Raw genomic sequence first — 19,166 nt, 5'->3', positions numbered from 1 at the left:
TAAATACACTCACCTTCACACCTATATTACAGCATTATTATGGTGTGCAAAATAACAGCTGCAGAACTTACTGAAACAAAAAGAATGAATGCAGGATATGTACTATATGAAACTGCAGTAGCCTACCCAATGTCAAGCCAGCCACAATAAGCCAGCACTGAAATCTGCTCACCATAAAGAATGGATGTTTCCCAATTTAGTAGACATTCTTCTAGTTGTCTGGTATATGTTTTGTTATTGAGTGTTCCTTTGTGTATATTTGACAGCCCTATATATACACTCAGTATCAAATTAATTAGGTAGACCCCCCATTGCTCCTGTTGACTGTGAGTGTGTAAATAGAGCAAACAGTGTGGAGAGGTTGAGTTCTGTATTAGAATGGGTTAGGGTTAGGGTTAGACGCTGATTTAAACAATTTTGAATGTGGTCTGATGGTTAATACAGTTGCGGGGGCAAAAGGGGGTCCCACCCCCATTTGTACTTTTATTTTGACGTTGGTTTGTAATACTCAAAAAACGTTGCATCATATTTAGGAGGTTTACTTTGAAAGTGCTAACCGGAAGTCATATTGTTTATTCTGAGAGTCTTGACACTGGTGGAAAAGAGCCGGTTCAACATTCCCAACATTTACGAGATTTATCGTTTCAACTTCAGACGGTCCGTCAGGCTGTTTTCAAGGCTGGCTGTTCACAACATGGCTCCAACTATTCACGAATACTCTTCGGGAACAGGTAAATAAAGCTAACAGCTACCATTAGCATCGTTAGCTGCTTAGCTTGCTAGTTCTCCGTCTCCAAAACTAACTTAGTGCTGTCCAGTTGTCACTGGGGACCACCACGTGTTTCCCTATGACAGACTAGTTATACTAATTAGTAGGCTACCTAATATGACAGTGTTATGACTGTTCTGGTTAGTATTTAATATGACAGATATGCCATTTATTCTGAAGAGTATTTAATATTCTGACTAGTATCTAACAGTATGACAGTCTAAAGTTACTAACTAGTATCTAATATGACAGATTAGCCTATTTATTCTAACTGATATCTAATATGACAGAGTTGTTATCTATAGGAATTTAATGCAATCTGAGCACACCAGGTTATCCAGCCAAACCAGCCAAACACTGGCTGAGTGAGAATTCCAGTTCACATTGTCAGACTGATTGGCATCAGTTAGTTACCATACTTTGAGATAGTGCCATAGTATTCTATTCTATTCTGCACTTGTTGCAGTTGTTGACTGACTGTGATCTTTCCCACTCTCCATTGTATCATATGGTGTTGTGCAATATAGTCAATATCATATAGGCCTATCCATTGGCCTGCAGAAACCAGGCAACATTTCAGGAAGAGACATGTGAGAGGTTGTGTTGACAACTTGTCACAATGCCATAATTCTACTTCACTGCCAATACTTATAAGTTAAAATCTAAACAACTGATATTACTACCATTCCACGGCAAACAAGAAAAACCACCAAGAACTGTTATCAAACTTGACTTGGACAGCTTAGTATCAACTTTTCCACACACTTATTCCATGGGAACTACGTATAAAAGCAAAAATGGAGCTGGGACTTAAAATTCCAAGTAGTTATTGAGAAATGAATGATCAGTTATGGTCCAAAATGGCATTATTTTCAGATGTCCGTATCTCTGGAAAAAATTAGGACAAAAATCGAATTGGTTTGGCAGGATTACAGGGGCAACCAACATAACTCATCAATAACTTAAAAACAAGTAATTTATCAAAAAAGTGATGTTATTAACTTATTTTTGTGGTATATGTAGAAAATCGTGTTTTTTACCATTTCATGGATATTTGTATATATCTAATGTGTTTCATGCACATAATGTGGACATAATCCTTAAGAAACTCCTTTATTGTCTAGGCTACTTCAGCTCATATTGCCAAAGCATTAAATTGTGTAGTTATTTAAAAACAAAAACAAAAAAATGCAGTAGTTATAATAACCAACCAACATGGGACACAACATATTTTGCTGCTAATATTGAGCATTCATTTTTCTCACCTAATATAGCCTGGGCAGTATTCAAGTTTATTGGATATTTTTTTATATTTTATCAAATTTGGGGTTGTATTCTTTTCTGATGTCATGGTTTGTTGCAGCTGGTTAACAAGTGCAGTGCTCTCTCTCTTTCTCTCGCTGTGTATGGATCGCTTTCTCATGCATCTCTCGCTCTCTCTGCATGATAGAGCTGATATGAGATGAGCTCTAGTACTTTTTCACTTGTATAAAGACTGGTTAGCAAATATAGTTACTGATGCTTTGTGCTATGTGTAGTTGCACATACCAGTGGTATTTGTACTGTTACTGAAATTGCACTTTTTATAATTTATGCGGTTACATTAGGACCTGTCCTCCGTCAATCACAACCCATTCATGTCAAAAGACAAACCAAAGCAAGATGCTTCTGCCAGCTTTAGTCCATAAAATTAAACAGAACATACAGCTTGATTTAACACAGTTACGGCTTAAAATTTACTGGGAGTACCTCATAATATTTAGACAGCACTTATTTCAAAATATTTACTTTGAAAACAACTAATAATAATAAATAAACTTTATTTAGGCTATGTAGCACTTTTCAAAAACAATGTTACAAAGTGCTTTACAGAAAAGCAAAAATAGGTTAAGAACCGTACAGTCAAGAAACCAGACTATAAATGGAACCGTTTTAAAAAGGCTTTTCTATAAAAACAATCAGTAAAATCTTAAAATGCATTCTGAAATTAACAGAGGGCCAGTGCTGCAAAGCTTAGATAGGTGTGATGTGGTCCCGTTTCCTTGACCTGGTTAGAAGTCTTGCTGCAGCATTTTGAACTAATTGCAGCCTGTTTAGAGAAGTCTAATTGAGACAGGAATATAGAGAATTACAGAAATCTATGCGGGACGAAATGAGTGCACGCATGACCTTTTAAAGGTCTACTGGGGAAATGAAAGATCTGGTTTTAAAAATGTTTTTTAGGTGCAGGAAACAGGACTGTACAACCTTTTTTACCTGGCAGTCAAAACTGATGTCAAATAGTAGGCTACTCCCAGATTTTAGCTATGGGTTTAAAGCTGGGGTAGGGAACTTTCTTTTTGGATTATTTGGTGAAAATTTCATAACACCTTTTCAGCTATCAGTAATTCAAATGGTCTGAGAGAAGGTGTCTTCTCTCAGACCATTTGAATGGTCTTAAGCCTATCAAAGAATCTCTAAGTGACTTACAAACAAATGTTGCATCATGCATGAGTAAAGTAAAAGAACTTGAGACCGCAGCCAATGCAATGGAAATGACCACAAAGTCTTTGGAGGAGGAAAATAAGTGGCTCAAGACGGAGGTGTGCAAATTGAAAGAAAAGACTCGTAGACTAGTAGAAAATTTAATCTGAGAATAATCGGACTGCCAAAGGGAATCAAAAAGGGCAAGCCAACCCAGTTTGTGAACAAACTCTTTTATGAGATTTTTTGGCCAAGACGCGCTTGGACCGTCTCCTCTAATTAATATTGCACACCGCACCGGACCAGCGGAACACGACAGGCGCACCATGATAACACGGCTGAATAGCTTTGAAATGAAAAGAACCATCCTTCGCATGAATTCAGAAAAGGGGAAACAAGGGCTACAGTACCGCGGCCATAGGATAAGCATCTACCCCGACATGACATCGGAACAACGGAAACAGTACGCCTCTTTTAACGAGGTGAGAGCACTACTACGCAAGACCAACTTGAGATGTGGAATCGTGCAACCAACCAAGCTTCTGATCACCTTCAACAAGAAGACGCATTCCTTTACGCAGGCATCTGAAGCGAAAGACTTCTATATGAATGAGATCAAGCCAACGCTGGAATCCTAGATGCGCTCTCTGCCTACATGACTCGGGGCCGACTGTCATGCAGATGCAGACCTAGACTGAATTCCATTAATATTTTGAGACAATTCCAAAGGTATGTCCGCTTAGCCATCTGGCTGTTCTGTTGGTCTGCTGGTCAAGTAGTATATTTTTCCTTAGTATTATTATTATTAATGACGAGTCTTTCTTCAGAAATTATCTTCGTTTGTTGTTGTTGTTGTTTAGCTATATTATTTTTTTTTTTCTGAGGTGATATTGGACTACCTCAAAGACCGTCAATCTATACCAGCATATAAGAGACTCTTCAGTGTGGTCCTAAAGAAATGCATTTATTTTTTCTCTTTATTTCTTTATTTTTATTTCATTATTTTTTCTGTTGGTATGAACAAAACAACTACCACTCTCCATTGCTGTGAACAATGATATTATTGATTGATCGAGTGACTGGTTGGGGGTGGTACCATCAGAGGGCTGATGGGTTAAGCTTTTCCATGCCACAGCTTTGCAACGTGAAGCAGAGTAAGGGGAGTCAGAGAGAAGGGCACAGTAAATATAATGCGATATGTTATTATGACAAATATTCCCCTTCTCTTGGGAGGCAGGGAACTGAGAGGGGTATGGGAGGGTTTATGGCTGCAAATAAGAGTGGGGAGGAGGGTGGGCTCCAGGTGAACCGTTCAATTTTATTGAGTAAGATGTACATGCTGACACATAATAAAAAATGTGAATTATACTCTTCTGTATTATGGCCAAATTAGTTACTCTTTCATGGAACTTACGAGGCCTTAACACTGACCTGAAGATTGCCAGCTCTCTTGATATTATAAGTAGAAAAGGGGCAGATATTGCGATGCTTCAGGAAACACGTTATGGAAAAAGATATATATAAAATTAAGAATAATAACTATAGAGTTGTTGCCTCATCATCTGCTAATAATAAAGCTAAAGGAGTTATCATACTCATGCGCAATAGCTTAAAGTTCCACATTGTTGATAAAGGGAACGACCAAGATGGGAGAATCGCCTATCTGAAAGGAAATTTCGTTGGTGAGAAGATTGCACTTATTACTTGTTATGCACCTAACTCCTACGAACCTGTTTTTTTTTTTACTTCTTATCAAGAATTATTACCAAAATGACTGGTTATCAATTAATTTCAGGGGGCGATATGAATGCTGTACTTGATCCATTGTTAGACAGATCCACATGCACCCAATCTACTTCTTCTTCTGCCAATTCCACTTTAAAGAGACTGATATCCAATTTCTCATTGGTTGACATCTGGAGACTTCAGCACCATGCAAGGAGAGAATATACTTTCTTTTCTGCAAGACACCAAACATTCTCAAGGATAGATTACATTTTTGTCTCCTCTGGAATGGTTCCTTTTGTACAGAAAGCTGAAATTCAGTATATGTCTATGTCAGATCATCATGCAAATTTGTGCAGGTTCGTCTTTCCCAATGTCCCAACAAGGGCCAGTAGATGGCGATTTAATCTGACATTGCTGCAGAACAAACAGTGTAGTGACCAATTTAAAGCTGGCTTTCACAAATTTATTTTACTTAATAAGAATTCAGTCAAGGACATTCGCTTCTTGTGGAGTGCAGCTAAGGGATATATTTGTAATAAATCGATAGCATTTTCATCTGGTCTAAATAAGGCACAACTCAAAACTATTTCTGACTTGGAGACCATTCAATCAGCTTTAATTAAGCAACAGCAAAATAATTTTGATTCAGATAGGCAAAAAACATTATCTAACGTTGAAACAGAGTTAAATGCGTTAAATCTAAAAAGAGGTGAATTTCTAGTGCATAGAGCGAGACAATCCTGTTACTTGGATGGCAGCAGTCCAAGTTTTTTATTGGCAAGTAAAATTCGGATGAACAAATGATTAGCTGATATTCTCAATGAGGGAGTCCTACTTGATGACCCACACTTAATTAATCTTGAATTTCAGCACTTTTATAAGATCTTGTACACGTCTGAATTGGACACATCAACAAAAGAATTGGAAAGCTTTTTTGTAGGTTTGAAGCTACCTAAACTTACAGCCAATGACATGAATTTTTTGGACTCTCCCATAACATTACAAGAACTATATGACTCTTTGAAACTCATGAAACAAGGGAAATCTCCAGGATGGAGAACCTGCAGTTTTGGGCTGACCTCGGTCCAATACTATTAGAAATGATACACACAGTTATCGATCAAGGGGGTTTCCATAGGGACGTAAATACTTATTTCATTGTTACATAAGAAAGGGAAGGACCCTATTTTATGTTCTAGTCACAGACCCTTATCACTTATAAATACAGATATCAAATTATATGCTAAGGTGCTAGCCCGTCGACAGTACATCCTGACCAAACAGGCTTTGTGAAACATAGGCTATCATCTGACAATATCCGCCGCCTCCTTCATATTATTCATGGAGCATCCAATTTGCAGTCACCGTGTGCTGTGATGTCAGTCAATGCTGAAAAAGCGTTCGATAGGCTTGAATGGCCTTATCTTTGGTATACAATGCATAATATGGGATTTGGTGATAAATTCATGAATATGTTAAAAATATTATATCACAACCCAACAGCAATGGTTCTAACAGGAAATCAGTGCTCTCCACAGTTTCCTATTGCACACGGTACAAGGCAGGGTTGTCCCGCCTCAGCATTACTATTTGCGATTTCCCTTGAGCTGTTAGCTCAAAAAATTAGAATATCTGAGGCAGCTAAACCAATAACAATTAACAATACACATCACAAAATATCTTTATACGCCGATGATTTATTATGTTATATGGACCAAGTACCTACAACACTCCCAGTCGTTCTTGACATATTTACGAAATTTAGTGCAATATCTGGTTACAAGATCAACTTGACTAAGTCGTTATTACTACCTCTGAATGCAGCAATGACAGATCTGGACAGAAACACAGAAATTCCTGTTCTACAAAATTTTAGATACCTGGGAATAGATATATATCCATCTCTAGATAGACTTATAATCCAAAATTACAAAAGTATGTACAAGTCTATAAAGGCAGATATTGATAAGTGGGCCAATTTAACTGTATCATTAGCTGAACGCATTTCAGTAGTGAAAATGAATATTCTGCCAAGAGTCAATTTTTTCGCTAGTATGCTCCCACTGCCACCTCCTCTTGGATTCTGGGACAAACTTCAAGGACGTGTCTCAAAATATATCTGGAAAGGACAGTTCCCTAGAATTAGAACAACTATATTACAGCATGACAGAATGTCTGGGGGTCTAAATGTCCCAAATTTTGAATTGTATTATTATGCCTTCATGCTTCGCCCTTTAAAGAATTGGTTTAATGATAACTCAAAGGTGCCGTGGGTAGAGGTTGAAAAGCAAATAGTGTCACCCTCTTCACTTAAAGACGTATTGTTCTCTGCCTTGTCTGACCATTATTGTTTCAAACATTTTGGCCCGATTGTTGCTCATTCTATTTATATATGGAACTGTGTAGAAAAACTGGGCGCTTGGGGATTGGATTGGCACCTTGATACTCCAATATTCAGGAATAACCATTTGAATATTGGGGGGAAACCAATCTACTTCCCACTGTGGCAAAATCAAGGGATTTATACTCTACCAGACATTATGAATGACGAAGGATTAAGGTCCTTCCAAGATCTGAAACATGATTTCAATTTGCCTGGGTCATCCTTTTTTTTTTATCTGCAATTACGCACTGCTATGCGCACATATGGCGTGCCATGGAATCAGCCTCTCAAAATGCACCCAATGGTGGAAATGATGAGAACTCTCCATCCAGGTGTGGGTTTTGTGTCATATGTGTACAAAAAGATGCAACACAACACTCAAAGTTTGGAATACTGATTTGAAAAATTATGGATTGACAATAGATTGGAAAAGAGTATGGAGGAACATTTCATTAGCATCTTGCAATTATAAAAATCAGTTGTTGCACTATAAAATGATTCATAGATTCTATCTATCACCTAGAAAGTGTTGCCAACTACAGATAACCCCCAGCCCTATTTGCTCGCTATGTTCACAAAGGTCGATCGGCACCTACTTCCATATGTTTTGGGAATGTTCAGGTGTAAGATCATTTTGGGTACAGATTGCACAGGTCTTATCAGATATTATTGGCACTGAAACACCATGTTTACCTAATGTTATATTGTTGAATGATGATTCCTCCCTCAATATATTAGGCGAACAAAAAAAAAATGTCTTCTCTGGTCTTACAGCAGCAAAAAAGATTTTAGTAATGAGATGGAAACCACCGCATGTCCTTAAATTAGATCAGTGGATGTCTCTATTTTATAGTATACTTGTTATAGAATCATCAATAGCAAGTGTAAATGGTGCAGAAAGGAAACAGTTGAAGCACTTACAGATGCAGCCGAATTAGTCAAACGCCGTATATAATACTAGTGGGGTGTAAAGTATATTATACTGTATTGTATTGCATGTATGTATGCGTGCGTATATATGTGTATGTATATACGTACATGTGTACTCTACGTATATGTGCTTGTATGTAGGCTATATATGTATACAGTGTGCAGTATATATGTGTGCAGTGCGTGTATATGTATGTGTAGGTGTAGGTGTATATATATATATATATATATATACATATATATGCATGTATATGAAATACTTTGCATTATTATACCCCCCTTTCCCCCCCTTTTTTTCTTTCTTTAATATTTATTTATTTATTTAGCCTTTATTATTGTTGTACTTTACCGTGTTTCTGTCAATAAGTAATACCTAGGACGATCTTAATATGTTTCCGATATCTATTCCCATGGACTATGTACTACAGTTATACATTTACTACTTAATTAACCCAGCCTAATTATGTAAATGTTTTCATTAACGTACTATAGTTGTTTTATAGATAATAGGTCAACAATGTTATACTATTGATAGCTTGACACTCACATACACAAAACTTGTACATCTAAATTTATTTATTTATTTTTTATTTTTATTTTGAGGAAGCCTGAGAGGGGGAATGGGGAAGGGGAACGATAGCAGCCCAAGTCATGTATATGAATCAATAAAAAATTGGTCATAAAAAAAAAAAAAATTGATGGGTAGGTACAGTTGCATATCATAACAATGAAAATGAACTAAGATGAGGGAAAATTGGCAAATATTGTATAACATGATCAAAGCACTGGAAAATGATCGACAGTGATGTAAAACTGTTAACTGTTTTCACTGTGTAATGACAGGTTTATTTTCAGTGAAGTTTCATTTTGATGCAAATCTAGAAATTAGATGGAAGTATTGACAGACTCTTTACATTCAGTGATAGCTAATCAAGGCAGCATTGGAAACTAAGGAAAATAAAATAAGGCAATTGCCATGAATTGTGTAGGTTCACCTAAAGATGTGAATGGGAGCAGCAGTAGTGTTGGTTTTATTTTCTTATGTTGTATTGCATTACCTGGTCTTCCATAATGCATGTCCACCCGATTAATACAGAACAGGGTTATACAATATAGCAAACATGTTCGACATCATGACCCTAACGTTCATTTAGGCTACGTTCAGACTGCAGGCAGAAGTGGCCCAAATCCGATTTTTTTGCTCATATGTGACTCAGATCTGTTTTATTTATAACAGTGTGAACAGCACAAATCACATGGAATCTGATCTTTTCAATTCTGATCTGGGCCACTTTCATATGTGGTCCTACATCAGATACAGGTCTGATTTTTTGCAATGCGACCTCAGTCTGAACAGTCATATCAGAATTCATGTGACTTTTACGTCACTCTAGATCGACATTCGTCACAAGTCTGCGCTGGCGGGAGTCACTCGGTGAATACAAACATGGAAGACAGCTGCGATGGACGTAGTCAGTGGAGGGACAGTGAGGTGTTAGACCTCATAAGTATTTGGGGTGAAATTTTGGATGAAATCTGTTTCAGTGAAGCCATTCACGTCATGATCCCACCACTCCTGGCTCCGACTCCGCATCCACACACACCTCCGTACAGAAGTAGCAGCCATTGCTCCACAAAAAGCCATAATTAAAAATTTGGCTCTCTTTCTCCTCATCCTCGTCCTCGTTGTCATCTGCTCACGAATTCGCTGGCTTCCACTGCACATCAACTTATAAATGAAACCGTAAACGCTGACTTCAGTGGCCTCCATGTTCACTTCCGTACGACAGCGTGCTGCGTGTGACGTCCTTGTTATTGTTCTTTTGCGCATGCGGGTCAGTTCAGGACCGTGACCAGTTCACACTGGAATCTGATATTGGCCACATTTAAAAAATAATGTGAACAGCCAAACAAAAAAATCGGATCTGAGCAATAAATCCAAATTGAGCACTAAGACTTGCAGTGTGAACGTAGCCTTAGTTTCTTCTAGGTTAATGTTCACCTAGATGTTCAACTGAAAATATTATGATTTTGCTTGTCTGCTGGGGTAGGCAATTTTTTTTCGAACAATTTTGGTTATATTTGGTGAAATTGGTGAAAATATATCCCGACAGCTGTCAATACATCAAATGCTCTGAGAAAAAAATCCAGTCTGTGTGTCCCAGGCCTTGTAATCAGCCACTCCAAAATCTCAGGATGCCTGAATCTTAACCAATCAGGACAGCCCTCTACGAATGTTTTAGTAACAACTAGATTGAGCAAACAGAGCTGTGTTTTGCGTGAAAGATTTGGAATTTATGACGTTTGCCCCTCAATTGACAGACATATGCACATGCCTGAACCTTGTTTGGATGGTGTATTTTTTTGTTGTATACTTTACTTTCAAGTTCTTGCTCATTTCTCCAAAGCTGACTGCCCCAGCTTTGAATGAAATTCCAGGTAGCATTTAAACTTCTTTAAAAAAACCTGCAAATGCCACAATGGTTGTCCATCCTTGATCAATAGGAAATTATTTTTTCTTTCCAGGATGCAGATGTCCTTTGGAGGCGGAGTTACGAGCAGTGCTGCAGCAAAGGATCATGGTCCTGGATGGCGGCATGGGAACCATGATCCAGCAGCGGAACCTCGAAGAGGAAGATTTCAGGGGGGACGAGTTTAAAGAGCACCCGCTCCCACTGAAGGGCAACAACGACATGCTCAGTATCACACAGCCGGATGTCATTTACCAAATACACAAGGTACTTCACCAAGGCAATTACCAAATACATGAGGTACTTCACCTAGGCATGTTTACCAAATACACAAGGTACTTCTCTTAGGTATATTTAGCTTATATACAAGGTATCTCAGATAGTTTGATATACCAGGGTTCCCACAGGTCCTTAAAAAGAAAGTAAATTATTGAAGTTTAAGGTCATAAAAAGTAAAATGTCTTAAAACTAGTCTTATTTTTTCACCCTGTAATGCCAGTGTTTCCCCTATATTATATATTCTACCATACCAGCCTGCTACATGCATAGACTGTAAAAAAAAAGATGGACGTAGTGAGTGTGATGTCACCCATAGGTTTCTGAAGGGCCGTTCTGAAGCCAAAAGTTGGCATGTACGAGTGCCGCCATGTTGACATTTTTTGGAGCCGGAGCAGCCAGAGCGAAGCCGGGGGTTTCCTACAGCGCTGCAGCGCCACCTGCTATTGGCCCGTAATCTGTTGATCACTGGACAAGCGACCTGTCAGTCACTCAGAAAACTACCCTGTTTTACAACCGCTATATCCCTTTAATGATGCAGTTATTTTGAAAATTGCCATTCGAGTAAGTAAGTAAGTAAGTAAAATTAGCTACTGAGACCATAATCTCTTGTCGAAAAAATGTATTGACTTTATATTTTGAGTGAGAAGTTGGGCTGTGGTCCCATTGACTTGAATGGAGTTGGGCGGGATTTGGAGTCTTTTTGGAGCCGACCCTAGCGGACATTAGAGGAACTGCAGCTTTCAGCCACTTCCTTATTGGCTTCCTTATCGCTCCTCCCCTCTCCTCTCCTCTCATCTCCTCTCCTCTCCTCTGGATCACCGTTCTCAGTCAAACAGGCAAGCGCATCAGAGAGACTCAGCTGAGAGAAAGGTAACCAAGTGTTGACGTTAGCTAAACTCTAAACGCTAAACTAAAGCATGATTAACAAACTAAAACTGCCAGTTAGAAGAAATTGTCATCTCTCTGAGCCGAGTAATCTAGCGCTACGTTACTTCAAGTCTTCTGCTGGTTTTGCTAGCTTCCTTACAGTCAAGAATTAGTTAAGGTTAGCTAAGAGACATAATTAGCTAACAGTTACTGATGGCAAATTTTGTGACAGAGTTCAAAACATAATGTTTGGTAAATTGAAGACTCTACTGTAGGTCAAGTTCCCTCATATTAGACCTTATTGGTTAAATCAGATAAAACAGACCCCTGCTTAGTCTTCCAGATGAGTTTATTGAGGTATTTCCCAAGGAAGAGAAAGGCAGGAGATGAGGAGGAAGGGAGGTAAAGTTGGACAAGAACGAGTAGGCTAGGGTTGAGTAAAGTTAAATTTGTCAAATTCACTCCGGAACTGCGTATGGGTGTGTTGCGGCCCAATGACCCCCTTGATTTAGCCTAGATTTGTTTCCTCTGCCAAGAGACTCGGGGCCATCTCTTAATCAAAGACGCCCTCTAGAGGCCATCTCACGAAGCGACATCTCACGAAGCGACATCTCACTAAGCGTTACCTGACTGACTGACCTGAATTTGCCTCGTGATGCCCTAGGCTGCACCATGGGAAAAAGGCAGAGAGAGTGAGAAGTGTGTGTGTTGTGCAGTGATGAAAGCCATGTGTGTATGTAGCTAGGCTGGTGTGAATAGTTGTGAATGTGAATTCCTACAGTATGCACTGTGTGAATTTATACAGTACAACCTGATGAGTGAAAGATGGAAGATGATTTCCTCTGGGTTATGTCTGTTGTGTGCCAGACTACTATCAGCACCAGTGTCTCAGATTAACTTCTTGGCTCACCTGCCAAGGGCTGGTAAATTAAAAAATGCACCTGCCAAGGATAAGTGTGTGTGTGTAGCCCAGTGTAACTCCTCTGTGTTTGTCCATAGGAGTACCTGCTAGCTGGCGCTGACATTATAGAGACCAACACATTCAGCAGCACCAGCATTGCCCAGGCTGACTATGGACTGCAACACATGGTATGAAGTATGATACAGCTAACACTTGTAACATTTCTCATTAAAGAAACCTGTTGATCATGAACCACACACCCAGTCTAAAGATGCTGAAAAATTTGTCACTGACTGCATTTACATACCATATTAACCCAGCTCTTGTCCATACTCTGGTTAAGGTCTTATTTAGGTTATTAGCCTATATGCAAGATGCTTTACAATGTATGCCCTTCGTAGGCCTCCGTAGTGCAGTGGCTTTGCTGTGTGTTATTTACAAATTTGTTGCGGTTTCTGTCGCCCTCTAGTGGTCAGAAATTTTCGAGACTTTTCAAGATTTCCACATCGCTCTGGCCGTAATTATAATCTCGATTAATATACTATTATTTATATTATAGATTAAAACGTTTATTTTATTTTTCTTTATGACCAAACCAATTGTTGATGGGTTTTTGAAGGAAATTGAAACTTAAAACTGTATTTGAGAAAACAACAAACTTTTTTTTTCTGTATTCCTGTGTATTTCTTTGTGTTTCTTGCGCAGGCTTATCGCCTTAACAGGACATCGGCGGAGCTGGCCAGGAGGGCAGCCAAGGATGTCACCAAACAGACCGGTTAGTCGGCTTTACTCAAATCTATCTATGCAATCCTTAGCACAATGTCAGAAATGAATATATGTGAGCTGTGAATGAATCCAATAATTTAGCTGTTCACAAAGCAGTGACATGAAATGACCAAGTCTCTGTCTGAAATTAAAATAGCAAGGCCACTTAAAGAATGGATGGGCCCGTTTTCTGTTAAGACTGTTATACAATTACAGTCAAAAGGAACATGAGCATAAATAACAAATGTAGAGCTCTAATGTGATTGGGCAGTTGAAATGGTGATCACAAGTGATCTTTATGTAGAACATGTATTGGCCTATTCTAATTGATTGCTGATTGATCGGTACATCCATACCTTTTAGTATTAAAAATATTTGGGCACATTTATTAACACCACCAAATCAGCACCAAATCAGTATTTTTAAAACTTTTTGATAATGGACCTGTACTTCAGCATCTTATGTACTTTTACACTCATGGAAATATTAATGAATGACTCCAAAGGGTCCGATTTGTTATTTCATACAGTGTATGTGCTCTGCCCCAGTTCTGCCTCCTTTGCATTCAATTTGTCAGCCTGATCGTTGTCTTCTGGACTCCATCTTCACTTCACTTTTCCAATAAGCAAATAATATCCACATTTTTCTTTTAGGTGATTAACAAAACTTAAGGAATACGACAAAGCAAGAACGGTTTGTTCTCTTGATAGGAACAGGAGAAATTGATCATTTTAGATCTTAGATTTTAGATTTCTTGTTCCCATTATTAACTGGCCAAGACATAGATGATGTGACATCGCGTCTAGATATTTCCAGTGCAGCTACAATAGAGTTTAATAGCAGAAACATGTTGAACTATCTAAAACATCAATGGTACTGAGTGCAAGGGCTAGACCCACCATTCTTTAACATTACAACCATAGTAGTCTCTAGAAGGCTGGTATGATTTAGACGTGTAGCGGTAGCTGAAGAAATGAAGAGCTTGAATAAAGAGTAGTTAAATCTTTGGGGATTTCCCCATGTGTATAACATTAACCAGTAATCTGTCTGTTTTATTACCAGGCTGTAAACGCTACGTTGCTGGGGCAGTGGGTCCCACCAATAAAACCCTGTCTGTGTCGCCCTCTGTGGAGAGACCTGACTTCAGGAATATCAGTAAGACAATCTTTTGGTTCGTTTTTTAATGATTGAGTCACAGTATTTTTGCTTTGTCAGACAGTAGACAATGTACAGAATGTTACACAAAAGATAGGAGAGACGTGATAAAGGTACAATGTATGAACCTTGGTCCTGTCACCTCGTCCTGTCACCTCTTTTATACTCATTGTAAACAAACGACTGCATTTCACATTGTGACTCTCTAAACATTTTTAAGTTTGCAGACGACACAACAGTGGTGAGGCTGATCTCATGTAACAATCAGTTTACAGGAATGAGGTCTCATCTCTGTTTGACTGGTGCTGCTTTAACAACCTAGAGCTGAATGTCTGTAAAACTGAAGAGCTGGTGATTGACTTCCAGATGGCAGTGGTGGGGCGGTGGGGGTTCTTATGCCTCTGACCATTAATGGCCTGGAGGTAGAGAGAGAGGACAGCTTTAAGTTCCTTGGAACAACAATCTCCTCCTCTCTGAAAAGACCACTAAAGGGGATGCTGCAGTTCTACAGAGCAGTAATAGAAAGCGTGCTAACCCTCTCAATAACTGTGTGGTTTGGCAACGCCACAGCCCAGCAGAGGAAGCAGCTTGAGATCTCTGACATCTATGAGACCCGCATTTAACGCAAAGGACTGAAAAGACCCCTCCACCCAGCCAACCCCCTCCTAATACTAGGAGGGGGTTGGCTGGGTGGAGGGGTCTTTTCAGTCCTTTGGGTTCCCTATTATTAATACTATATATTAATACTACCAGCTACTGAATGGCTCCTAATCATACATCAGCACCTTATGTCAATTGACAATACACTTCGACAATAGTTGTTTTAATGCACCCGTCACTTTACCCTATCATTGTACCAGATAACTTATTATACCTCTATGGTGATCTGCTACTTGGACTTAATTCTTGTACTTTTGGGGTTTTTTTTATTTATGGGGTGGGATGGGAGGGGGTCATGTGTTTTTGTCATGTATTTTATCATGTGTCTTTTATGTTCCATTATGCTTTTGAGGTCCTTGTTGTTAATGTTGTTCTGTTATGAGCACACTGAGACAAATTCCTAACAACTAAGTTGGTATGGCAATAAAGTATTGAATCTTGAATAGCTGAATTGGTAAATCCTGGGTTGACAGAGCCATTTGATAACCAGTGAGACCGGTTACCTGGTATTGCCATTGCTATTGCAATAGCATGCTATTGCCATGCTAGCTAATGCAAAGAAACCCTGGGTGTGTTAAGCTTCCTTTGTTGTATACCCACCTTGTCCCTGGTTAAGATGGGAATAGAAATGTGCAGGTAAACATAGCTTATGTATTTATATATTTGTTGGGGTTTTGTTAGACTGTACATTAAAAAAGAATAAAATAAATAGAGAGTCCAGTTTTGAACACATACCATCACAGGAAATGTACACTGTAATGTATGTAATTACACTTATTCAAATGTGTGTGTGTGTGTGTGTGTGTGTGTGTCCTCCCCAGCATTTGATGAGCTAGTAGAAGCCTACTCGGAGCAGGTCAGGGGTTTATTAGACGGAGGAGCAGACATCCTCTTGGTGGAAACCATCTTCGACACTGCAAACGCCAAGGTAGCCCTTGTCTGATTGGTTTACATCTATTAATCATTTAATTTACTTTATTTCATGCATTTAATTTTCTAAAAAAAATAGCTTGGTAAAGCGGTGCTCAGAAAGCAGGCATCCAGGGCTTGAAATGAACACCCGCCAACATTGTAAAGTTACTAGCCAATTTGGCTGGTGATGAACCAAGCTCTAAATATTTGAAGCAGGCTGTGTGGTAGAATCGATTGCGCGAGACCGCGAGTATTGCAGTGATTGCAAAGCAGTGTTGCCAACTTGGCGACTTTTCAGACCCCCCTGGCGACTTTATTTCTCAAAAGCGACTAGCGATAAATCTGGCGACTTTTTCTGACCATGGGAAGCAATGTTAAAATGTTGAATCCCAAAGCATTTGGCAATAAATTGGTACGGCTGATGCCGGTTTTCTCTACTTACTTGTCTAATCTAGAGAGGTCTGACGATCACACCGTTTCCCACACACAGCGTAGCTCCCTCCCTCCGCTGAGAGCAGGGACTGTAGGATAGGGTCCACTTGTAATTGCTACCGGCGTACACCGAAACTGGCCCGGGTGGGCGGAGTCAGCACTTATATTAAAACGGGCTACACCGCGGCGTGCATAACAAGTGCAGCATTATATATTGATATGCAAATTATCGTATGATGTCATCTGGCGACTTCTTGCGACTTTCTGAGCAACCAATAGCTACTTTCCTTGGAAAAGAGTTGGCAACACTGAGGATAAAAATGAAAACAATGGAGGAGAGAAGGCGAAAATGAGGACATTTAATGCCAAATGGCGATCAGGTCGTGAGTGTCAAAGACCACGAAACTGCGAAGAGCAACCTCCAGAGCTTGACAATCAAGCAGGCCAAGACCAGTGTTTTGGAGGACAGTGTCGCCGTTAAGAGCCTTGTATCGATGAAATCCACACAATTTGAAATCAATGCAATTTATGAATATCAGTGAAATATATTATGCTATATCTTCTATTTTTACTAATACTTATGCTTAAATTAACCCAGTGGCACTCATAATCTGGTTTATTTCAAGAAAAACATTTTGGCTAGTGGAAATTCCGATTGGCTGGTAACTTTAAAATCTAGTAGCCATATTGGCTGGTGATCAAAAAAGTTAATTTCAAGCCCTGCAGGCATCATATGCATGTTAGGACCACATTGGGAATGCATGATAATTATAATCTGAGCATGATATAATAAACACGATATGCAAAACATTTAGGGGGTTGAATACTTTATGGGGCAGCTGTATAATCAATGAAATGATGTTAAATTGATTGTAACTTTATGTTTTTCTGATGATTAAATCATAGGAAAAGTTTATCTCTGCTTCTACTGAGATTATAATCTTTTTATAATGCATCACAGTGCAGTGTTACCAATAGTTAAAATACAGTATATTTAACATACACTTAAATATTTGATATACATTTATCTCTCTTATTTCATGTATATTTTAATATATAATCTCATGTTATATATGACATATAACATATTATGTTGTATACTTATTTCATGTAGAACTTTATTCACCCAGGATAGCCTCTTCAGAAACAGTAGGAAACAAAGGAAATCTGCATTTAACTGATATAAAAGCATTTGTGTTTATGAACAGGGTTTTCATGCCATTGTCTTCTGTTTCATTTTTCAGGCAGCCTTGTTTGCCATCGACCTGCTGTTTGAAAAGAGCTACGAACCAAAACCTATATTTGTACGTATAAAATCTATGATGTTTAATGTGAACAGTTAAGGGCTAAGTGTAGATACAGGATAGTGGAGACGGCTATAGAGGCTTTGCAGTTGTGTCAAAATCTCCTAGCAATCATGTATGTTTCCATCATAGAGATCCACTGGAGAATTAGCTGTAAGTAATGGCTAAAAACATAACAACCAGGCTAGAAAAAGAGAGATGCCTGAGTTAGATTGCTGTGGTGTGGGTATAGGTCAATTCAGTAACCAGTAACAGTCATCGGTAAAAGTGAATAGTCTGATAAGGCAGATTTGTTTCCAAATTTAGGTTACTGTGACACAGTGAACTGTGTCACAGTAACCTACACTGTGAGAAAAGTTCAGTCACTCAGCTCAGTTAACCTGAACAAACAGTTGTTTTTTATGAAGGTAAATATGTTGCACAATGCGAGAGCTTGTAGACTTGATGTGAGAACTTGAAGGAAAAAAATGAATGTGAAGTCACAGAAAAAATATTCACAAATGTGTAGATTGATATTTACATGAATACAATGACAGCTGCAAACTTGTAATCCAACATTTACTTATATTTATTTATTTTACTTGAGTCCATTTTCCAGTACACCCACAACTCCGTGATTACAACCTCTCGAATCGGTCACTGCAACTTCACAAATGTGCTCTCTTGCATCACAAAGTGACGAATCTGTGTGCCTTGATTTTTGCAACACTTCTTGCAATAAATGTGTTGCAAAACTCACTTGTAGCTGTGAGAGAGCGCCCCCCCTCACCCCCCTCCCCGCGGGGGAGGAGCGTGGAGGGGGGGGTGGGGTGGTGTACCAATCAAAAATCGGAAGACGAAGCGCTCTTTTGCTCTGCTCCATGTGCTGTCCTCAGGACGTCCAGAGCCATTGAGAGAAAGAGTTGCATCAACGGAGGGTCAAAAACGCTACACGGTCACATGACGGTCACGTGGTTCCTGTAGCTCCCGATAGTTCCAAGCGGTCCATTTGAATCCATTGTTTTCTATGGGAACAGTGCTAACAACCGCGACTTTGGGTATAATAAACAATATGACAGCTGATTTAGAGTATTGTAAACTGACAGGTTAGATGTCTGTAATATTTACTATTTAATATTATGATTAAAAATTATCTCAAAATAGAAGA

General features: G+C 38.9%; 1 protein-coding gene across 2 annotated transcripts in view; it reads left to right on the top strand.

Moving 5' to 3' along the window:
• Window positions 1-611: 611 nt before the first annotated feature.
• Window positions 612-19,166, top strand: part of mtr (5-methyltetrahydrofolate-homocysteine methyltransferase) — a 247,944-nt gene continuing 229,389 nt past the window's right edge. For both annotated transcript variants that reach the window (XM_071906941.2, XM_078290670.1), the window contains exons 1-7: window positions 612-731; window positions 10,800-11,011; window positions 12,890-12,979; window positions 13,497-13,566; window positions 14,619-14,711; window positions 16,193-16,299; window positions 17,960-18,019. In XM_071906941.2, the coding sequence (XP_071763042.2) occupies window positions 695-731; window positions 10,800-11,011; window positions 12,890-12,979; window positions 13,497-13,566; window positions 14,619-14,711; window positions 16,193-16,299; window positions 17,960-18,019 (669 nt within the window). In that variant the 5' untranslated portion in view covers window positions 612-694. The remainder of the gene's footprint in view (window positions 732-10,799; window positions 11,012-12,889; window positions 12,980-13,496; window positions 13,567-14,618; window positions 14,712-16,192; window positions 16,300-17,959; window positions 18,020-19,166) is intronic.

This window comes from Centroberyx gerrardi, chromosome 20, assembly GCF_048128805.1.
Source record: "Centroberyx gerrardi isolate f3 chromosome 20, fCenGer3.hap1.cur.20231027, whole genome shotgun sequence".
Lineage (NCBI taxonomy): Eukaryota > Metazoa > Chordata > Actinopteri > Beryciformes > Berycidae > Centroberyx > Centroberyx gerrardi.
Note: the sequence above shows the minus strand (reverse complement) of the source record. Positions and strands in the feature narration are given on the sequence as shown.